The sequence below is a fragment of the Cyanistes caeruleus genome, chromosome 3, assembly GCF_971803275.1.
Source record: "Cyanistes caeruleus chromosome 3, bCyaCae1.hap1.1, whole genome shotgun sequence".
In the NCBI taxonomy this organism is placed as follows: Eukaryota; Metazoa; Chordata; class Aves; order Passeriformes; family Paridae; genus Cyanistes; species Cyanistes caeruleus.
In genome coordinates this window covers 26,280,547-26,299,351 of record NC_141703.1, presented here as the reverse complement: position 1 = coordinate 26,299,351, position 18,805 = coordinate 26,280,547, and the positions used below count along the sequence as shown (strand labels likewise).

General features: G+C 39.9%; 1 protein-coding gene across 2 annotated transcripts in view; it reads right to left on the bottom strand.

Moving 5' to 3' along the window:
* TMEM255B (transmembrane protein 255B) overlaps positions 1 to 18,805 on the bottom strand; it is a 67,573-nt gene that overhangs the window by 46,181 nt on the left and 2,587 nt on the right. The window contains exons 2-3 of one of the 2 annotated variants that reach the window (XM_086880274.1): positions 14,022 to 14,164; positions 9,332 to 9,394 (exon numbers count right to left, since the gene is read on the bottom strand). In XM_086880274.1, coding sequence (XP_086736400.1) covers positions 9,332 to 9,394; positions 14,022 to 14,164 — 206 coding nt within the window. The remainder of the gene's footprint in view (positions 1 to 9,331; positions 9,395 to 14,021; positions 14,165 to 18,805) is intronic. The other variant, XM_086880275.1, reaches the window with a different exon arrangement.

Below are 18,805 nucleotides of genomic sequence, written 5' to 3'. Positions count from 1 at the left end.
CTTGCTATTTCCCTTTAGGGCACGAAAACCCATAGTCCAAAACTGTCCCTAGAAAAGTAGCATGGAAACATTTTGCCTGAACATTGTACAGTCCAAATAAAACCTTGTGTGCTAACTAATAGTTCCCTGGTCTAGGTCTCTCTGCTATTTTCACCCTCTAGAAATGTTGTCTTGAGCATTCATCTTTAACCTCTATCATTACATTTGCTTTACCCTTTCTGTAATTCATCTTATCTTTCTTTTCTAACTTGATAAAACATAGGGAAATACAGTTTCTGTGAAAAATGTTATATGAAATAAAGACAAATTTTCTTATATTTTTATCTTCAAGCAAAGAAAGATTGGTGGGAATTAAATCAACAGCCATTATGAAACATGAAACAAAATTACTGGGAAAGGTTACCTAATTAATATATTTTTTCTTCTGTCATAATCTAATATCAGCTACCAAACCAGACACAGAATAGCTAGGAAATGCTTTCAAATTGTTTTACAAGCAAATCTTTACTAGAATGACCAATCTACAGAACAAAAAACCTATATCAAGCAGTTTCTGGGCACTTAAGACTTTGACACTGGAGTCACCATTACATTGCAATCAGAGAATGAATATGATATATGTGTAAATGAACCCATATTAAATTCAAGATAATTCATTCACTGATGAGTAAAATGCTTGTCTTGATTCAGTTAAAAATGCCACCACTGATGATGCACTATCAAGTCTCCTGGGTTTTTGACAGAATCTGAGACTTCACTGGAGTCCAACAGATATTACTAAAACAATTTAAACAAAAAAAAAAAAGAGACTGAACTATACTTGCTCTACATTTTCTAAGACAAGAAACAGAAGGAAACAAAAAAAAAGTAATATTTTTCCTGGTGCAGGCTTAGCTTTCTTATCAGTGCTCTTTTAAGCCTCCAGACCTAAGAACTTCAGATCATCCCAGTAACCATTACTGCAGATTTCTTCTAGCAGCAGCACATCTCAGCTTTACTCAGCTCATTCAAACAGTGCTGCTGTATTTTGTCCCAAGTCTGAATTGATCCAACCACTTGACTAGCTGACCTTCTCTTCTTCAAGGAGGTACACTGCATATGCTCTGCTCCACCTGTGTTTCTGCTCTTTTTAGAGAGTTTTTTTTTTTTTAAATAGCTGCTCTGATTTTCTTCCATCCCATTAAATTAGGTGCTGAGTGTATGATCAACCCCCTTCCCTCTGTTTCAGGCTCTTACTGTTACACAGGGCAGCACTGGGGCTTCTCAGGGCAGCTCAGTCTAGTGTGCTTTTCCAGATAGTGCCACTCTCTGGCCACCTTTATACAGAAAAGAGAAAAAAAATCATCTAGATCTCACAGCTGGAGAAGTGCTAATGGTTTTGGAAGCAGCTTAATCAAGCCTTAGTCCAGCAGGCACTTCAAACTGGTAAGAATTCCCCTTTGCAAACATCAATAAAAGCACTTAGTTAAGAACAGTTAACAATTATTACACATTTAAGGACACCAAATTCAGTCCAGAAGAAAAATCTAAATACAGAATTACAAGAAAGGGAATAAAATTGAAATAAATTTATATTCACTGATCAACAGTGCTGACATTATAGGAATTCATCACATATTTCCCTTTAGAGAGGTTCTTTTATTGCTTAAGCTGAAACAAGGTCATTTCATCACTCAAACAGCTGTTCAGAGCGATATGAGAACAATAAACCAAAAATACATAGCATATCATATGTCATAAAAGTTTATGCTTCCTGGTAAAAAATGGTGGAATTTACATAGATCAAGACTGTCAGAGCTGACTGTTTTAGGAGCAAAAACTGTTTTTACACCAGAGTCCCTGTTTTCACAAATCCTCTTTCCCTCTACAGTGACTTCATTGGTTTCTTAAAACACACACACACACTCTCTACAGAAATGTATAAATTACAAGTTTTCATGCAGTGAAATTCTACCTGCAGAGTGTGGAAGACTGTATCTGTCCAGCAGGGATGTTCAGCTATTTAAGTTGCACTAATTCCTCAACAAGAGATTCAGAAACTGCCTGTCCTTTCCACAGGGTACACCGACCTCACCTTCTTCACCATGAAGAACCAGAACTTGTATCGGATTCCTCACTGAGACTTTCTATCCCATGTTCCTGCTTGCTAGGAAGAGTAATTGACACCTTTACTGTTCCACAAACACATTTCATGGGTCATAAGGTTTACTTTTATTCTCAACTGTGTAACAGAAACACTTTCATTACATAAACAGCACAAGAAAACAAACTGGCAGTTAAAAAGTGCCTTATTATGCACTTAATCCTGTGTGCTGTTCCCAAGCAAGATCTGAAAGGAACCACATCCCAAAAGACTGCCACTTAATAAGATAGTGGACTTAAACTTGTTTTGTGGCTTGAGTCTCTGTCTCAAAAGAATGGTGACAGCCTTTAAAGACTGCAGTATTGAAAATAAGCTCTGGTGGTGGAAATTCACCATTCAATTTCATTCATATAGGTATGCATCTTCTTTCTGTTTCTATAGAATTTAAGCTTCCAGAAGCAAACTAAAGTAATTCTTGTTGCCAAGGAAGCACTCCAGATAGAAATGAAAGAATCTCTTTCAGAATTTCTCCCCTTTGTAACCAATATTCCATTTCTTTCTTCCAATGAGGTGAGGAACTGGAGGTGGGTAAGACCTGGGACTGGTACCAGTGGACCAGCATAGGGCTGTGGGAGAGAAGGAACTACAGTGCTAGGCTGTAGGTGGAGGTACTTGGTGGCATCTCTCTAGCCATGTCAGACAGACAGAGCCCTGATGATGGAGCACAAGGATTGACTGTGCTTTCCATCACAGCTTTACCAGCTGAAATAACCTGGCACACACATCTATGAAGAGTGTAAAAAGCATTTGGCACAATAAAGACATAATATCAGTGGCACAGGGGCATAGACTTCTATGTCATTATTATAGGTATTTTCCAGGACATGTCAGCTGTAAATACATACATGTGTGAGCATATATTACAGGTTATATGGTTATAATGTCACAGTACATTTCTATATTATAATATTTACATATAAATAAACATTTGCATGTCTAGCTGATGAATCTTCACTGGTAAAATCTGAAAGCATACACCTGTAGACATGTAATATGAAATGCCAATCCATAAGGAACTAGATCAGGGAAGAGCTGAAAGACCTCCCACACTTCCTTTGGTAATTCCCACAGTGAAAGACTATTTTTGTCTTTGAGTCCTTGAACTTCAGAATTCTCAAACACTGCTGGGAAATTTATGCTATCTATCTTCAGGCATTTAACTCACTGACAACACTTGGATGATGGGTTCACACCATAGTGAGTTGATATAACAGATTATTCCTAGCAAGAGGGACAAATCTTGTTCCCTCCTTGCATGGTTTCCTCTCTACCCATACCCATGCAGCCCCACCAGTTAAGTTTTGCTGTGTCTGATGCTCACTTGGCTGTGAGCCTTTTTACTCACTTAACCAGTGGAGACTATTTTGAGCCAGGGCAGGGAAGAGGAGCAGAAGGAAGCAGCAAATAGGAAGAAGGAAAGGAGGGAAGAGAAAAGAGCTCTTTGTGTCAGTGAGTATTCACATTTATTATAAATTGGAAATCCTCACATTAAATGCACAAGGTCAAAGAACTGCCTGCAAAAAGAAATACAAAGTATTTTACTTAGTCTTTATTTATGGACTACATAACACTAATAACAGCAAAATAAAATCTCTAATATTATACTATTAGAAACAACTTTCCCACTTATTTACATTTTACTTGCCCACAGAACTTCCTTCTTTTAATTTTACTTGTCTTCATTTTGGATGTTGCTGATATATCACCTATTCTCCTCCTCTGCAGTTGAAATAACTTAGCCTTCAAAATATCTCCTGTTCTTGTGGAATATTGTCCTGCATTACAGGGAATAACACAGATTTCCCAGACCTACCATGGACAGACCATGGTAGACCATTGGGACATTCCAAATCCCTTCCAGAAAGGGTTAAAAAGGGGTTTCAAAGCTGATTCCTGCAAAATAAGGCAGCTAATACCCAAGACTACACCATCATGCCTATGGGCCATCTATACATAGGCTGCTCTGCTCTCAGCTTGAAACCAGACAGAATTATAGTATTATATCTTTTGTAATAGCCTCAATATTATAGAAGAGAAATATAATTGTCACTTAACACAGGATTTTTCTTACCACACTTCAGCTAACTAAAACTCCAGAATCTAGTTTAAACCATCCTTCAAGATCTCTTCCAGAACCTAAGGAAAGAACAAGATGTCTCTGAAGAGCCCCACATTACAGTCTTGAAGAGCTAGTCATGAGAGCAGGAAGACATTCTCAAAGAATAAGCTGCTTGCACTTAACAGGTAATGAGATGGTGTTATATATTGAAAAAAATGCAGATACATAAAAAGGAGCAACTCAAGCTCATTCAAGTGTCAGTGTCAACCTATTCTGGCTACCTTTATATAAATCTTGTCTGTTTATGAAATGTACAGTTAGATCACACCACAAAACCCAGCACACATTCATGCCTGAAAATGTATTAGTAGGTCTTTTCTGTTTCAATCATTTTAAAGGTGCTAAACAAGAGAAGGATGATTACTAATTTCTCCCATTATTAATGCTTTTACCTCAGCATTAATTGTGTTTCTCTGAACTGTGTGAATTATGAGCATACAGAAAACCAATACTGAAAGAAACAAGTGCTGTTAATTTTGTCAGAAACTTGAGCTTAAGAGAGAAATAATCCTTGGTAATTTCAAAAAACTGCCTTTACATTTTCTGCATTTCCCCTGCAACAGTAAAGGTTTCTTCCATTTATTTGCACAGGAACACCAAAGATATTCTCAGGGGATCTATAGAATTTTAGTGGTCTTTTTTATTAAAATAAGCTGCTTTAATTAGCCTAATATGTGGTATGAAATCAATCAGAAATTAGTATCTTTGATCAAAATCTGCACTAAAGCTAATTTCTTCTAGAATGTTTGATTTGCAAACAGCAGATGAAACAGAATGTGTTTGAACAGAGCTAATTAGGTGTACATATACACCAGTATTTTGAGGGGAGCTGTATATATTAATAACCATTACCTTTTCATAAAATGCCCAGTGGGAATTTTCTCATGGACATAATTTACAAGATATATTGGTTTTGAAAAAAGTGGAAGAGGTTTGGCTCTTCTGAAAGCTGGCTCACACATGTAACTGCTTCAAAAAGTCCTCTATTCTGAAACAAATATAAAGTGTGGTGTCAAGAAAATGATCAGAGATTTAAAATACTACCTCACACAATGTCAGTACAAAACAGGGATGCTTGGGTTGTCAAGGAAGTCTATCAGCTGACAACACCAGAGAAAATTATTGCTTTGTTTCTCCAACTTCAGCTATAGTATCTTTTCAACACTTCATTTGAAATCAAACTCTTGTTGACAGAGGTTGGGAAGCAAGTATATTAAGGGACCTAAACTTAGCATCCCTTGAGAAGCCTGAATAAATAGCTTTGCCTTTTCTGTGTGCAGAGCTCCATGTTTGTACCTTCCTCATGTTTTCAAATTCTGCTTTGTTGGAAGCACTGCCTCCATCTCTCTGAACAAGTCAAGGACCAGGCTGAGCACTAGGCTCATATCTGAGTATATCCTAAACATGTCAGTGAGAAAATCAAATATTTGTTAGCATGAAGAAAACATGAGGAAGACTCAGCAGTGGATGACTTTGGGTGTCAGACCTGCTGCACACAACTGCTTCCATACCAAGTACCAAGGTTTGTGCTTACTCACTATCTCACGAAGGGTCACTCCTGCTCCAATGACCCCTCCCCATCCTCCTTGTGTCCTTTTTTCTCCTGTACCTCCTCCCATGCCCCTCCTGTCCGCTCTCTGCTGCAGCTGGGCTGCTGTCGTACCTCCCATTGCCTCAGTGGAGCTCTTGCAGGCAGCACTGTGATATTGCAAATATTCAAAAGCCTGGCAGCTATTATGCTGCCCTTGAACCTCCCCCTCACTCTGGTAAGCACCACAGCTTCAGGGTGCTCATTTTCAGCCTTGCAAGCAGCATGGCTTGGTGAGGCTGGCGTTGGAGAGACGTGTGAGTGGAAACTGTGAGCCACTGCTTGGTGTATCCATTGGGTTAGCTAAAGCTGCATGCATGGTGTCATATCAACATTGCACATTTAGGGAATGATTCATTTCTGGGTGAAAGCTCGTGCCACCTTCACATATTTTCTGAGGAGAAACCTGTTAGAGCACTCTCTCAGCACTACTCACTGCTCTCAGCTCAACTCTGCTGCCAGGAGCCTATATGTAATTTCAGCATCTCATTTCCTAACTGGAAATACTCTGTACTGCAATGTGAGGAGATGGCAAGTGAGCAAACAAGTGAGAACACTTCATGTCTTACAATCAAACCCATTTCACTTAAGCAGTATCATGTTTTTCACCCATCTGGCTAGACTAACTGTGCCTTTGGAATGAAACATCATACAGCTGTACACTGCTCTTCAATCCATAGCTGCTCTGCAGAGTGCAGGAGAGGCAAAAAGGGACAGCAACACATTATGCTTGAAATGCCTTCTGTTTGTCCATTAGAAACATCCCAAACCAGTGCAAATCTTTAGTCAAAGGGAAATTTTATTCTACTGGTGCCAAGCTTTGCATATCAGAGCCAAGCACAAATGCTAAGAGCTGAAGTGAAATCATGTTAATCAATGAAGCAGAGCCTGCTTCTTCAAGCAGCAGTTCCTTTGAATTAAGGGTTATACCTTGGTCAGCACATTGAACTCCCACTGCGGGCTCTGGGATGCCAAGAAGGAGGTCAAAGAAGTGCAACATTATTAATGTCATGTTTTAAGAACAAACCATTGCCCGCTCTGCCTAACTGTGCTTTTGTTCTTTCTCAAACTCCATGCTCATCAGTTACTGATGAGTTACTGAGTGCTGGGGTTTTGCTGTACTGGTTCTGCTAATCATTATATATTTTATATTGCATTTAGCATTTCATCAGCCATGAAAGAACCTGGACTTAAAATGGATGGGTAATACTGAAATGCAACTTCAAGACAAAAAGAGAAATAGATTTAAGTAGAATGGTCAAATTGGAATAGACTTTTTTTCCCTGGTGCAATTGAATTTGCATTCATTTTCAATTTAAAAATAAAAATAAATAAGAAATGAAGTATTGAGTCATTACAGGGGGCAGATAATCATCAGAGCTACACTGGGTTAAATTCAAATTATACTGCAGTAACTGCTCAAAGGTAGTCTAGTTAAAATAGAATCAACTGAGTAAGCAATTTCTTTTCCTTTCCACTCCCTTTTGCCCTGATGCAATGCATATAGTTTTTAGGTACAGGAATATAACATTTATGCTACATTTCTGTGCTTATATAAGCCTTTACTGATGGCTGCATATTTGTTAAAGCTGCCCTAAACTCTCCCAAACAAATATACTCAGTTATGTCCCAGGGAATAACTACTGCTTTCTGTTGTAAACCCTTTCAATCTCATTTCCACCTTTAAAAACCATCAGCTCAGCCTCAGAAAAGACAGTGTTAAAAGACGCACTGTGGGTTGTTCTTAAGGCAAGAAGCATAATTTAACTTTCTAGTTATTCACTTTGTTCCCCAATCTTCCCAACAGCCAAATCATCTGTAAATGTTATAAGCTGGAAGCAGTTTCCCTTGTTCCATGCTGGGAAATGCAAGCAGGCACTAACCCCAAGCATACTGGACACTAATGTCTCCACAGTCCTTGTGTAAATGACACAACATATCCAGGAATACATACTTTAACTGCTGCTTACACACCTCATGGCTTTTTCAGACATTTCACTTTTCCTAAGGACAGAAGCATGGAAAACCACGAGGCAGATTAGAAGAAAAGTGAAAAATCAAACAACCCTAGAATGTTATGCCTGTTAGTAAGGTAGCATGAATCTGTGGAAGATAAAGCTATTTTCATCTGTGTAGCACTGAGCCTGCAACTTGGAACCTGCTGTTCATTCTGGCCTCTGATGCAGAAATCAGGAGCAATAGTTCTTAATTAAGCTGTTTTATTAGTAGAAAATTTAATGACACCGGACCTACTGCAGATTTTTGTCTCACAGGTCATGCCCCATTTGGATTCTCTGCTTTTAAACAGTAGTGAACTGACATTGCAGCCTTTACCACCATGGGGGAACTAAGTTGTAATTCTCTCCTCTACACACCCATGGAATTGCACACCTTAGAAGTCTCTACCTCCCTCCTGAATTTGCCTGAAATTGGTTAACATATTCAAAAAATGGAATGAGGTACAGAAAAAGACAGAGACAAATATCACAGCTTTATAAATCTTTTTTATTTGTGAAACCCAGCTAGAAACAGAAGTTAAAAGCAAGGGAATTCTTGCAAATACACTACACTGACACTTGCAGGTAATGCAAAAAAAGAGTGATACTGTGAAGGTGTGATATTTTGACTACTTGTAAGTAAAGTAATTTCTTGTCAGTAAAACGAAAGCTAAATCCATTAGTTCCTCCTCTGAGCTCAACACCACTCTTGATTTATACCAGTGAAAGCTCTGCATTATGAAATTAGTCATATTTCATGATGTTTGTCTATAATCAGTCTCCTGTCAAGTTCCCATTGGACATCCTGTTACTCAACCAAGACTGTTACTTTTTGCAAAGAGAGGAAGGAAATTGTTAAGAATTTCTACAGATTCCTTCCTCCTTAGACCTTCCTTTACCCAGATGCCCCAAGGACTTTCTATGACTTCTTCACATAAATAAAAACAAAGGATTTGGGAAGCCAAGCTAAATCTGCAAACAAATCACATGGTATCTCAGATCCTGTCTGACAGCAAGGCAATACTGATAGCAAGAGCTCTAGATTTTTTTTCTTCTACTTAACACATACAGTTTCAGGAAAGTTTTCCTGACTTAAACTTCCTGCACAGGATGAGATCATCTGCTAGATGATCATGTAGTTTGTTGCTGCTCAAACTGCTGTTTTGCTCTCTTCCTATGCTTCTCCCAGTTACATGGTCCTGGCCAAGCTCTGGCACTTCAGTGATTCTACCCTCAGTCAATTCAACTCACTAAACCAGGAGGAAAGCAAATTCAGTGAAACAATTTTCCTTTGCCTTGTACAAAGGAACTTACTGGCCCATTCATGCTTCTCTAAAACTTCTCAAAAGCGGTGAAACAAATGACTGACATTTTGAGGCAGATGAAGCAGTTTTAAGTTAACTGGAAATCCCTGCTTTTCGTATTTGATACAGTCTGATTTAAAAAATAAAAAAAGGAAAAAAATTTAAAAGGCTGTTACTTACTATTTGTCTTCTGTTTTCTACCAGGTAGATGCCAACAATCCCTAGGAAAGATCCAAAGCCAAGCTAAGGCAAAGAACAAAACCAACAGAAATACATGAGGTCAGCTTATCTGGACAACATACCAATACATACAGTGATATCTGAGCTAATGCACCACACAGATGGGGATAAAAGGGGGTAGGTCAAGGGAAAAGGTGGAAGTTACTGTCTGACATAAGTCATATAATGTAATGGGAAATGGCCAGGACTGCAGCTTTTTGATAGTTCAGCGCAAAATATGTCATGTAGTAAACAGAAGTCTGTACAGACACGCATCTATAACCTGACTACTGTCATGTATAGTTTTACACACTGTAAGGAAAAGCTAGGTAAAGTCAGAGAAAAAACCACTTACATTTAGTCCACACATCATAATTTTTGAAAATTATAAAGCTTTAGGCTACTGCAGACATTTTTTCTCAAAAAAATGTATGTGCTCCCCAAAGTTCAAACCCTTAGAGTTACACTTGTTTGATTTTAATGAGTAGACACTACCACAGAACCCAGAGAAAATCCTTGCTAAAATGCTAAAAAGACCAGTACAGTCAGCTGCATCGCTAAGCGTCACAGGAGAGACGGGGGAGGAAGGGACACTGCAGTAAGCTGGCCTTAATGTTCCAGTGTTGTTTCAACATTGGGGTGGCAGGAAAAGCCTCCTCCTTATGATGGGCACATTAAAGTTTGGAGCAGTAGAAACTCCTTGAATTCACAGTTCCAGCCCCTCTCTGTAATGAGGCCTCTGAACCGAGCTCAGAGCCTCTCCTCCAAGCACAAATTAAGTTTTTAAGGACTACATGTCCCAGCCAAGGGCTTAAGCAATGCCCGTAAATTCCTTGCTGTTACGCACAACTGCTCACAGCAGAAAGCAAATCCCCTGCAAGCACTTTGCTCGCTCAGTATCACAAGAGGAATCCGTCACTTGCTTTCAAGAATGTAGGGAAAGGAGATTTGCTCTTGAGTGCTTTGGGAAAATTTATGTGAAAGGGAGGCACAAGGACTAAAAGCAGAGACTTTGAAAGAGTGGGCAAGTGCATCCATGCTGACAGCTAAATACTAGAGATACTTGGAACTGTGAGCAAGGACACTCTGTTCAGGGGACAGCAACTTTGTAAATTAAGATAACTACATCAAAATTACATCTGGTTCCAAGCCCCATTTTTCATTCCAACAGGAGCAATCCATAAAGCCTCATTTATGGCTGATGGAGGAACACAAAATGAGTAATATCCATGTGAATAAAAAGAATGACCAAAACCAAAACAATAGCAATTAAATGCGAAGGAATAGAACCATAGAGATCATGATGAAAGCCACAGCATTACTGAGATTGTTTAAGGTCATATGAGTTAGTTTTTTGTCTGCTTAGACAACAGGCTCTTTAGGAGCTCTGGGAGTCCATGTCAGTATGGTGCTGAGACAACTGGACCCTGTTGAAAGAGTATAAAAATAGCGAACAAAAATATTAAGTAAGTAGTCACATAGAAGTGACATTAAATATTTAAGTATTAACAATATCAATAAGTAAATGAGGCTGAAGCAGTTCCAACTCTGTCCTTGCAGACCATTCCAAAAATGCAGTCCAAACAGATGCTCAAGCAGTAATCTACTAAATGCAGACACCTTCCAAAGCATAACATTATATTAACTCATCTACACACAGAAATATTTTATGTTCAATTACTTTGGATGCATAAGTTCAGGTAATACATAGATGTATTTAGAATAAAAGATTTTTTTCAAAACAAATTACATGTGACCACATTTGCAGGGAAATTAGGGCACTTAACCCTTCTTGAACCTGTAGGAACTTGGCAGAAGCCAAAGTGTATTATGGATCTAACCCTGAAGACCTGTTCTGTAAATAACTCTAGAAACAAGTAAATCTATGCCAGTGGATAGTGTTATTCATCTTCATAGGTGTCCTCAAGACAGGGTTAATTCTGCATGTTTTTTAAGACCAGACTTTCTTACCCATGGTCAGTGGAGGTTTCATCTCGTCTACCAGCTGTGAAATTACTATTTTACTACTGAAGTCTACAAGAACTAGACCTTATTTTTAATTGAAATAAACAGTCTGTCCTCATATTCTTGCTTTTCTCTGAGCCCAGCAGTTAAATATGTAGTGACAAATTCACTCCCCTGGTTTAGGTATCTAAAAGTCTGGGATCAGCGCTATACTGGTTTTCTAAGCTCCCTCTACTGTCAGCAGAGAAGAGAAGCACCTTTCGAGGGCTATTCAGCACATTCTGAAAGGGGTGATGGTGAGAGGGGATTCTGCCCCTTTACTCTGTTCTGGTGAGACCCCACCTCCTGGAGATATATATAAATGTGTATATACATATATATATATATATATATATATATATATATATATACACCGCAAAGATGACGAGAGGGCTGGAGCACCTCTCCTATGAGGGCAGGATGAGGCAGTTTGGGTTGTTAAGCCTGGAGAAGGCTCCAAGGAGACCCAATTACTGCTTTCCAATTCCTAGAGGTGCCCTACAAGAAAACATGATGAGATAGGACAAAAGGCAATGCCTTCAAACTGAAAGAAGGTAGGTTTAGATTAGATATTAGGAAGAAATTCCTTCCTGTGAAGGTGGTGGAACTAGAATAGGTTGCCCACAGAACTTGTGAGTACCCCATTCCTGGAAGTGTTGGATGGGGCTTTGATAACCTGGTCTAGTGGAAGATGTCCCTGTCCATGGCAGAGGAGTTGAGATAACCTTTAAAGGCCCAGCCATCCCAAACCATCCCACGATTCTATGACAGTCCGTCTGCCAATGCTGCACTGGAATCAGTCACTTCTGGCAATGAGGCAGAAACACAACAGTGCTGTCACTCACCTCTGACCAGGCTTTTGGCAAGATACCATGAAAGATTTCCACAGCACTTTTAATTCTTGTTAAATGATTGTGATATTTAATATCTTGATGACATTTACATTGGCAATTACCTATTACTGTTTCTCAGTTACTTAAATAATCCACCACATGTGCACAAAAATAATTCTGAATTTTATGAAAATTATTTGGTTTCAATAATATTTCAAAAGGAAATATTATTAATAAAAGGTTTTGTTTTCAAAGTATTCTAATAAAGTCTTGCTTTTCTGTTTGGTTATTAATGAAAAAACGACTCTCAAAAATATTTTAGCAGGTGATATTTATCAGATGAGTGAGTAGACATGTTATTATTACAAGAAACTAAATGCTCTTTTGTGCACATAGGTTTATTATTGCACTTGTTAAAAACAGCAGTTTATAAATGAAACTTCTTTCTAGGGATGAATGTAAATAACATGGTCTTACAAAAGATTGTACGTCAAATTTTGGAAGAAGAAGAGACCTTTATCAGTATTAATCTATCAATTTTAAGGTAATGAAAGGAAATATCATTCTTTTAAGGTCATATTTTTGGAACTGCTTTTTGTGCTATTTTTAAAACACCACTCTTTATAGATCATTATCCTAAAATTATCTTCCTGCAAGCCTTGTTCTCAACATAACACTAAGATGTAAGAGGAATTGTTTAGGAGGAACAATTCTAACTCACAAATTATTAATGGTGTATGCACAGTATTAGAAGATACATCTCCCTCTTCTCTGGGCATTTCATCCCATAGAGAGCAAGAAATTATGGTACCTTGGGACATTGGCAGTAGTGGAGCCACACACCTAAGTAGTGTGAATTTGTTTCTTCACCTCGCAGCCCCTACCTCCCCATGGCTGACTCAGCCCTTCTCTATCTTCTGTCCACACTCCTCATATTTAAAACTCAGCCCAGGTGGGTTTTTTTGTTGTTTGTTTGTTTTTCATTCTTGTTTTTGTTGGGTTTTTTGTTTAGTTTTTTGTTGTTGTTGTTTGGTGGAATTTTTTTGTTTTTGTTTTGTTGGGGGTTTTTTTGTTGGTTTTGCTTGTTGTTTTTTTGGTTTTTTTCTCCAGCGTTGACACTTTGGGATAAAAGCAATCCCTTCTCCTGAGATCAGAAAAGGCCTGGGGGTTGAACCAGCAAGGGGCTGGCAGGGTTACTCCACCCCAGAAGTCACAGAGGCACCACAGGGCAAAGCAGGCAGAGCTCCAACCTTGTGCCCAGTGCAGGAATGCTTTTAAGCAGTCTGTTCCCAAGGCAAAGACAAGACTCAGGGTTTTGGAAACAGGACCTTGTATGAGAGAACTGGCAGCAAGCCTGCACGGAAGGATGTTAGGGAGAAGCCTCCACGTGTCCATTTGCAGGGCTTTCCCTGTCATGGACACAGCAGAATTCCTGGCACACAGACACAAGCAGAATGGCTCTTCCTTCCATCAGAGCAGGAAACTTCTAAAAGGTTGTTCAAATCTGTCCCATGCCTACTGTCCAGTCACACAGACACCCACCACCAATGGAGTGGGTTCCTGAGCCCAGCACAGTGCAGTGCACTGCAACCTTGGCCTCCCTCTACCCCTAAAAGCCTCCCCTTCAGGGCACTTCAGAAAAATAATTTACCCCCCTGTCTAGAACAAAATCAAAACAAAGCAGCATCTCTCTCCTGTGAAATGACACAGGACTAATGGTCTTCTTTTATTTCAATCTATCAGAGCTTCCCATTTACAGCTGATAATAATTTGTTTGGATGTACCTAATATTCCAAAATGTGTTTTTTACTTACAACAATGCCTGGGTAGTAGCCTCCCACGGTAACATTTTCTGTTCGTGTGGTAGCTGCCAGACCTATGGTGAGTATGAAAACAGACACCACCAGCAGTGCGACTGTGAACCAAAGTGAAGTCTTCTTCCTTTTTGCAAACTGTCCTGTAGGGAGTGGGAGGGAGGGGAGGAAAAAGAGCTTTTCATTAGAATCATGGCAGAACAAATACAAAATGAAAGATTTTCTTCTGTTAATGTTTTCTGTAGATTACACACTGTTGATCTCCCACTAAGGAAAATTGCTGCAAGACAACAGAAGGAATTAAAACCCGCAGAGTTAGCTGGAGTACAGCCTAATGCACACACATTGGGTATAGGCATGAGATAAGTTTTTATTAAACTGAATTGTAAGTCAGTGACAATGATAATTATGCCTTGTCTTCAGTAACATTTATAGCTGTTGTTCACACTGGCAAGATCCTGCAGGCCTTAAATTCTTACCTGTGTGAAGTGCCAATTTGACTCTACCTGGCCTGAACATAAAAATGAATATTTTAAACAAGATTAGCAGGCACTCTGCATGCTATCATGAAAATGAATGTGCTCTCCATATTTACTGGGGTAAGAAATCTGTATCCTTGAAGCAAAGCTGTAATAGAGTTTATCAGGTAATGATAAATGAGACTTTTCTAGCAGTGGCTGCTCAGTGAAATCCTTTCTGTTTCACTGGGATTTGGATCCAGATACCCCAAAGTGAAGACCAGCACGCTCACCTCCAGCTTGCAGCCTGCTCCAAGGCATTTAACCTTGTTAGCCAGTGGCAGATCTGAGCTGTAGCCAGAGGTTATTCACACCAGGAACCCAGCCCATAGCACAAACTTATATAAGACTGACTTTAAAAACCCATCAATACATGTCTCTAGCTAACAAGAGACACCCAGGTGAATCAAACTGTGGTCCCCATTTTTGGTGTTCTCACTTTGGCAGGAGCAGCAGTGGGCCATGCGATGCCATGGGATCATTCACTGCGCCTGGGCAGGATGGAGCTCCTGAGAGAGCACAGCCTGGCCACAGCAGGGCCAGTCTCTCTCCCTCTGTGGCCTGACTGCCCAGCCTCGGGACAAGGCAGAGATGGTGATGTTGCACTGAAGACTGGAGGCAGCAGCCCTCAGCAGGAAGGAGGAGGTGAGAGGGGAAGGCAGGCTTGCCTGAGTCAGGCTCTGGGGGCACTGCTGGAAGCAAAAGCAGGGGAAATGCAGGAAAGACAAAACACAAGCAGAAGCTATTTGCAATGAGTCACTTGAGTTCTGTGGCCGTTTTCAAGTCATGTAACTCAGTTAAATGTTTATAGTTCAAAAGCCAGACTAGATTAGTGATGTTTGCAAACCAAGTAAAATAATTTCAATCAGAAGAAAAATGAATTTATAATAACAAGCTGTGTTTGCTGACATTTCTCTAGCAGAACAACAGTCAAAGTTATTCCAGTCTTTTAGTATGAAATACAAGCAACTTTCCTAAAGACAAATACCATCTTTTGAGCTTACACAAGTCTCTTTCACCTGCATGGCAAAGTCCTCCTGCTAATGATAAAGAAATAATTCCTAAGACTTGCCAAACACCTCTTCTCCAGCCCATGTCTCTGCTGTCTTCCTCTGGCAATTCTGTGTTAATCCATGGAGGGTCACTGGGCACATGGAAGCAGAGAGTTTCTTTGTTAGCAACCATTTTTTCACCAAGTGTGTGGAGTTGAAGACAATTCTTTCAGTGAAGCCAGCTCACATGGCCAAGAGGGAAAATTAGATTTCAGATGTGCAGCTCCCCAAATCAGCTGTCATTCCTGCAAACTAAAATGATTCATTAAATATATCTACCAGATTGCAAATAATATCTGATGCCCTTGCCATACCTTATCATCTCTGAAAAGTCATGGAGATTAAGGAATCTGACAAACTGAAGAAAGGCAAAAGCTCCACCTGTTTTTTAAAAAGGCTGAAATGAAGATTCAGGGAATTATAAACCAACCAACTTCACTTTGGTTCCTGGGATGCTGGGACCAAAAAGGTGGAGTAAGTCCTCCTGCAAGACATTTCTGGGTAGAGAAGGAAAAGGTAACTGGCAACAGTCAGGATAGATTTACCAGAGCCAAGTCATGTCTGACCAGCCTAGGTGCCAGCTACAGCAAAAAGACTGGACTTGAGGAACATTTGATGTCTTTTGCCTTAATTCTAGCAAGGTTTTTAACATGATGCCAACTCCTGAGCAAAGGAAGGAATAATGCATTGCAATGACACAGGTAAGGGGCTGCCAGGCTGCAAAGCAGCTCTGCTGGAAAAGACCTGAGACTATTGGTAGATGATGAGCTGATATGAACCAGCAGTGTGCCCTAATGCCCTGTGCAACAGAATCTTGGGCTGTCCTAACAGGAGCATCATTAGTAGATCAGAGGAGCAACTACACCTATCTATTCAGCACTTTTTACACAACATTACACTCAGTTTTGGGCCCTCAGTATAGAGAAATACATAAATTAACAACAGTGAATTCAACAGGGGACTGCAGAGAAGGTTAGGGGCTGGTACTCTCTGCATGAGAAGAGGCTGAGGGAACAGGGCTTGCTCAGCCCAGAGATGAGATGACTTTTGGCAGGGCTAAGTGCAGTATTCCAATTCCTTTGAGTTGTTGTCGAGAGAACAGACCCAGACTTTTCATAATGGTGCACAGCAGGAAGAAAAACGACTGCAGACAAACTGAAATACAAAGAAGTGTCTCAGACTGGGTATAAGGAGGAAAAAATCCACAACATTAGGACAGTCAAACATTGGAGCCGGATTCCCAAAGAACTTGTGCCCTCTCCAACTTTGGAGGTTTTCAAGACTCAAGCAGGAAAAGCACTGAACAACCTGGCCTGACCTCATAGTTTACCCAGCTTTGAGCAGGAGGTTAGAATTGCAACTGAGGTGCCTTCCTACCTGAATTTTTCTATGGTTTTATGATGGTCAAGACAGATAGACTAAAATTGGGTTGGGTATGTGTGCTCATATCCACTGATATGAAACTGCAGCTGCAACGTAGACATACTCTAAAGGGCCATAGGAACACAAACCTTCCCAAAGCCAGTGGGGCAAATGCTCCTCAGCCAAGAATTCTTGAAACCACTGAAAAGTGCCTGAGGAGCCAAGCCTCCACATTTTCCTCAGGGTAGCACCTCTACTGGTAAGGGCTGACAATACTGGATGGAGATAAACTATGGGTCCAACCCACCCTCCTGAGTTCTGATTATGAATAATGAGCTTGATGGCCCTGACTACGTTTGCTGGAAAATGTCTCAGGACAAGCATGCTCTTGTTTGTAATTGGAGTAAATCTGATGTGGATTTAGAAAAGAAGATGTCATTATAGGTAGGGACATTTTCTGGTATGAACTACATTTTGACATTGAAACTTACACATGCCAGAAGAAATTTATGAATGCAATACTCTTCAACACTCATATTTATTGATCTTTTATCACTTGCATTTCAAAATAGAGGCAAATAGCCAATTGTATCTCCCCTTTTTCTTAGTCCAGTTTGGAAACTCTGATAAATAACCATGTTGTTAGCTGTGAACTCCACCCCTAAGAGAGATACGTGCAGCAGCAAAGAAATGCTCTTTCTGGAGAAGAGGCTGGCACATGCAAGGACTTATTCTCAAAGACTTCCACATGCTCAGAGGTGGGAAGAAATCAGGCCCAAATTGGTTTTTATCATGGCTGTTTGGCTTTCCTTAGCCACAACAATAAAAATCTTTGCTCTATCAAAATAAGTATAATTACATGCATATAAGCCACCAGCATACTGGGAGGCCTATATAATATTTGCAAAGCACCTTAATATCTTCAGAAGTTACAGCTGCAAAGGCTTCCCACTATTAACTTCCATTTGCAATTTCAGTCATGTTGTGTCCCAAGATTTTTCAAGCCTTTGCTTTCTGCTGTTTGTAGCCATTCCCATGCAGTTTATTTGGATCTGCTTTTAATGTACCTGCCAGCCAAACCCCAATGCCAGACTCAGAAGCCCTGTCTCCAGCTCAGGCAGTGTGCCTGGCCCAGTCTTCTTCCCTGACACTCTGTGGCAAGGCTTGGACTGAAGGCTGGCCATACACAAGAATAACAGTTAAATTAAGAGCAGAGGAATCATTGCAGTCAATATTTGTAGCCTGAATTTTCTTCCAAGACCAATGTTCCTGGAGTGCAGGAAACAGTTAATGGAGGCTATTCACTTTCCAGTTTTTCAGTACTGAAAGTAACTCTCAGAATAATTTGACTCTCAGAAATATTTTGACATACCTTCAACTTCTTTAACAATGATTTGGTATGAATATTACTAAACTCCTAGTCTGGACCTTAATGCACTTTAATTATAACTTAAAATTCTTATATTTAGCATACCAAAACTCAAGCTTGTAGGAAGAAACCTTGTCATCCTTATTTGCATTAGCTTGAGGCTGGGGTCAAATGAGGGTATGAGTATGTTATTAGCATCTATTGGCAATATTCTTCAGCAGTTTTGGCCAGTGAAGTATTGACTGAGTCTTGGGCACTGAGGTTTTTGCAGTATTAACTGCAGCAATAGGCACTACAGATAAATTAGAGAGGTGACAGAACTTCCACATGACTGGCTTGTGCTTTGCCTGGCGCAGACCTAAACTGTGCACAAAAAGGAACAGTCACAGAAAACACTCTCTGCTTTGCTCACTAAATATCTGTCAGGAAATGTATCTGTTTGAGCCCTGCTTCTGCAGTGGAAGGTGAGAAAACGCCACCAGA